The following is a 5,000-nucleotide window of genomic DNA, read 5'->3' as shown; positions in this document are numbered from 1 at the left end:
CTTCTCAAGACACTACGAAGAAAGGGTAAGTATCAGGGCTTTGTAGATGCCATTACTCGGTATTTTGCTAATAACTTACATCAGCTATTAGTGAAGTAAATTGTTGCTTAAGGTTGCTAAAAATTTGGCCCTAAAGTTCTATTTTTCTATCATCGAACAGAAACAAGTATTTTCAGTGGTCAACGGAACACGATGTCATCATGTGTCGTGAAGTTCTTGTCTCGGAACCGTTTAATTTCAAACCGAGGAGCCCAGAAAGGGGAAAGGTTTGGGACGCTATTGCCCAGCGGCTGAATGCCATTGACCAGCCAAAGTTCAGAGTATCCGCCAGAGCTGTCCGTGACAGGTACTCTCTCTTGACTGCAAAGCAAGCCCAAAAATTAAGGGACGAGGAGAAAGCGTCAGGAATTCATGTCGAAATATCAGAACTGGATAGTTTGCTGGAAGAAATTTTAGAGAGAGAAAAGGATGGTAAAGCTAAAATTGAGTCGCAGGATCTTGACAAAAATAGAAAGGCAGAAAAGGAAAAGGCAACAGCAGAAGAAGTGAGAAAACAAGCAATGGAAAGAATGGCTGATACTAAAAAAAAGGGAGAATGATGAATCGGATAAAGGCAATGGAAAGAAGAAGGTAAGAAGAAGCACAAGTGATACAATTGATTATCTGAAGGAAAAATCAGCGAAAGATCATGATTTGAAAGAAAAGGAACTTGAACTGAGGAAAAGGGAATTGGAACTTGCTGCAGATAAACAAGCTCAAGCTGCTCAGCAACAAGACAGTATGATGCGTGCTTTCATGAGTCAAATGCAGGAGCAACAACAAAGCTTGCAAGCAATGCTTATTACACAGCAGCAACAGCAGAACAAAATCTTGATGGCTTTAATGGAGAATAAGAAAAAGGAATAAATGTGCCAGTGGAACACCTGTTAATGGCACCATCAAAAGATGTTGAGTTTTTATAGTTTGTGAATATGTTGTTTGAATTGTAAAGCCTGGCAGGCACAAAAAGGGAAGAGCAGGGTGGGGCAGGGGGGTATGTAAGAGAAAAGGGGGAGGCACACCTGGTACAAGAACCCATTTTTGCATTGTGCCCAACAAATGTTTTGTGGTCTAGTCACATTGCCCGGTCAATTAACTGTCAACACTTTCACCAATAAGAACAAGGTTTTACACACTACTTGGTTATGTAACCATGGAATTTTTGTTTACCAAAAATCGATGAATACTGCAAAATCCCAATGACAAGCCCTATAGGCTTATACAATGTTTTATACATAGCGCTGGGTGGGGGTGTTGGAAATCTGACCTTGGTATAACCATGACTTGGTGTGAAAATAATAAAAATGGGTATCAGCAAATCAAAATTGTTCGACTACACAAATGAACAGAAGGTCGTTCTTATGGCAGGTGTACCTTTCCTCTCCCTATCTGCTCTTCCTTTTCCTTGCCCTCCCAATTTCATTTCGACACCTGTTTTGAAGGCTACAAAATGAGATGCTTTACTATTTTGTAATCCCACAATACACTATATCTAAATGTGCTGTACATCCAGGGACATTTGGAAAACAATAGTCTTATGCATTCTTTTTGGGCAGAGGGGGGTTGGGGTTAGTAGACTGTAAAAAACTCCCAAGAGAATGACTGTCGATAGGCGCGTTCAAGCGTAGTTCGTACTAGGTACTTTTCTCTAGGTAATTTTTATTTAATTTTAATTTTTATTATTTTTTTCTTGCAGGGAGGATATTTTTTTTGGTCAGCTAGTAAAAAAAGGCATAATTTGCCCTCGATAACAGGAACTATTTTACAGCCCGGCCTGCATTTGCCATTAGTGGTTTCAGAAATGTTGCAAGCTATTAATATGATATTTAACCATTACACTTAGATTGAACTATGATAAAGGTCTTGTCTTTTCCATTTGCTGTTTATTAATATTTTGAATATTACTGATTACTGATTATATGACTGTGTACAAAGTCGAATAGCCATGGGAATACATTTCAAACTAGCAAACAACTTCAGATTTGTGACTAGAGTTTATATACTTGTGGCAAGTTTAGTGGAAAACCAAGTTAAATGAGTTCTTTTGGGAAAAATTTTCTTGTACAGGTCAGTTAAGTTTATTTATTACTTTAGTGAACTTATTCAGTTTCAGAACTTTTTTATTGATGTTGAACTCATGTCAAAATGGACATGTTCATTGCATTGTCTATCTTTTTAAAGTTGTACCAACTGAAAAGAAGTCAAGAATACTCTTGTGCTTTGAATGTTGTTCCTTACCCTTCATCCTCTATTGTTGGGAAAGCAAGCCAAGAGGGCTCACATACTTTTTTTGTTATTTTAATACCAAGCAGTGGAGCTGTCAGAGTTTTTACAGCAAGGTGAAAAAAAATAAGGATCGCCTAGCTGTAAAAAATCTGACAGCCCCACTGCTCCAGGACCAGACAATATAATGATTTTAAACCAACAAGAGAACAAAATGTTTCTTCTGAACTATCATGTAAGACAAATGTACATATATGTCCATATGTAGGGTTTATACAGAGTACAAGTTCATCCTACAGTATCACAATATTTAAGAAAAGTACCCTTCAAGGCTTGGTGGGCTGAGATCAAAAAACTTACATGTCTGGTTTCCATACAGACAGGTGAGAGCATTCCTGAGAAGAACAGAAACAACATACATTTTCCCCACACTACTAAGCATTAGCTTCACATTTTTTTAAAGTTCATGAACTTAAAAGAGGTTACAACATCGCCAAACAGCCACTCTACAGAACTTCTTACGGCGCTCATTGCAGCATTATATTGTTCCATCTGGTGAGTGAGAATACCAAACTTGAATGGACCTTGTAGGTGGATTCTTAATGGGTAGGCAGGATCACCGTAGAGACAGAGGGGCTGGCCTGCAGGATTAAATGCAAAGTGCTCAAGGTTGTCCAGCAACCTTGAATCAGCCAACATACCAGCGTCATGTCTCCTCCCCTCTAAAGACATAGAAAAGGGTTTGAAAGAGGATCATGAAAAAAATACATTAATTTAGAAATTTCTAATCAATTTTAATTACAAATTATAACAAACTGACTAATCTAAATAAAGTATATAATAATTATTGATAGTACAATTTATATGACAGAATAATATTGATAAATAGTATTACAAATAGTAGTTCAAATAATAATAATAATAATAATAATAATAATAATAATAATAATAACAATAAAGTTTTTATAGAAATCAGTTTTTGCTAAACAGACTGAAACCGGACATAAATAGGTAATGTATAGAGAGACAACCGGTAAGTAAATATTTTTTTTCCCTTACCAACTGGGCCATAAAGGTTTCCAATTAGACCATTAGGCAGTGCAACGCTTTGAAACTTTAACGCATGCACTCTTTTGTGGCCATTGTAAACTGTGCGCTGGTTTGCTCCTGGACGTGTTATAGGCCGAACAGTTCCATCAATGAATCCAAAGCAATTTGCTAAAGGAGAACCCTTCGATACAATTGCATCGACGTACGTCTGAAGTTTAACTGGACTTAAAATGTTGTGGTTCCATTGTGTAACCCTGTGGGCATGATGACTGTATATGTGGTCCACCAGCTGGTTTGTTACCATGCTGAGAATTGGTACTGGTTTAGGAAACCTTTGTATCATATCTCCATATCTACATGGATAGGACAATCGCCTTAAAAGAATACAGAGACCCTCGACACCGTCACAAATAGATCTAAACGACAACAACAACAACAACAACAACAAGTTGTTAATAAAGATAAGCTTATATTTGACACAAGTACAAATAATCATTTTCATTGCTTCAGTTTTTGAAAAAGAGGGTTGAATATGGCACTTCCAACTTTTCTTGTTTAATAGTTACCTTTGTTCGCATTCAATGACGGCAGGAATTTGAAGGACATCCGAAAGAGCCACTATATCTCTCTTTCTAAATCTGAATTCAGCCAAGCACTCAGATTCATCGACTTCTTCAAGGTCAAAATCAGGGTAACCGTGGTACGGAAAATCTGGGTTTCTCGAAAAATATTGCTCATACAGTAATAGGAATTCTTCATCATCAATCACACCATCATTTTGCATGAGGAGAAGAAAAGACCGCATATCTCTAAACGACGACATATTCGAAGGAGATGTTTAAGGCCGGCGTCGCTTGGGGCTTTTGCTTAAGTGTTTATATTTCCCGCCGAGAACGAAACCCGCTACCCAGTCTTTTACAGACATGACGTCATAATTTCGTCGTCGTCGTCTCATTCGTCGTCGGTGCTTAAGCTCCCTATTGATCACATGCTAGGCAACCGTAAAGGTGCACGTGATCACCCTGTGTCAACTGAATGAACTACGGGAAAGAATAGTTCAGAGTTGAACAACGTACTTTTTAGCGAAGAAACTTCCGTCGTTAGTTAATTTTGTTGTAATATTTTACTGAATATTTAGATTTCTTCTGTCGGGTCAGGAAGCCTTCTTTGTCGGGTTCCTGAGAAACGTATCTATTTTGACTTCAGGGTGAACTATTTACACAATGGAGAGGTTGAGTGGCCGTGTAATTGAAAATCTAAACATCTATGAGATACAAAAACAGACTTGCAAATTACCGCAAATCACAATGCTGACAAGCACAAAAGCGATGAAATGGTTGAGTAAATATGAAGTTTGTTACTATCTGAATGTATTTGGGTCAGAGTATTAAAAAAGGGATATATTGTCACGCAAATTATGTAATTTCATGACACTCAAAATTCGCAAGAAGCGCAAGTTTCATGTACACAATCTTCGCACTAGCAAGTCGCAGCAATAAAATTGGATTAACCAGGAAGTTAAAAGAATATTGTTGGCTTCCCAAATAAATTTCATCTTGCACTACAATGGCAAAATCATTTGTCAGAGAAATAAAATTCCTTTCTCCTCGTGTATCACATTTCAACGCACGTATGCAAATTTGTTAACTCATTTTCAACCCGATTCCCGGGAAAAATACATAGTAATA

At 37.5% G+C, this 5,000-nt stretch overlaps 1 protein-coding gene across 2 annotated transcripts in view; it reads left to right on the top strand.

The window, feature by feature from the left end:
• The window catches only part of LOC137988066 (uncharacterized), a 2,764-nt gene extending 215 nt beyond the window's left edge, over window positions 1-2,549 (top strand). Inside the window, exons 2-4 of one of the 2 annotated variants that reach the window (XM_068834126.1) lie at window positions 1-25; window positions 161-630; window positions 1,736-2,549. The exon at window positions 1-25 is cut by the window's left edge and continues 17 nt beyond it. In XM_068834126.1, the coding sequence (XP_068690227.1) occupies window positions 1-25; window positions 161-599 (464 nt within the window). In that variant the 3' untranslated portion in view covers window positions 600-630; window positions 1,736-2,549. Of the gene's footprint in view, window positions 26-160 lie in introns of both variants that reach the window. The other variant, XM_068834125.1, reaches the window with a different exon arrangement.
• The last annotated feature ends 2,451 nt before the right edge of the window (window positions 2,550-5,000 follow it).

Source organism: Montipora foliosa, unplaced genomic scaffold (assembly GCF_036669935.1).
Source record: "Montipora foliosa isolate CH-2021 unplaced genomic scaffold, ASM3666993v2 scaffold_405, whole genome shotgun sequence".
NCBI lineage: Eukaryota > Metazoa > Cnidaria > Anthozoa > Scleractinia > Acroporidae > Montipora > Montipora foliosa.
The sequence above is the reverse complement of the archived record's forward strand: the minus strand, read 5'-3'. Positions and strand labels throughout refer to the sequence as shown.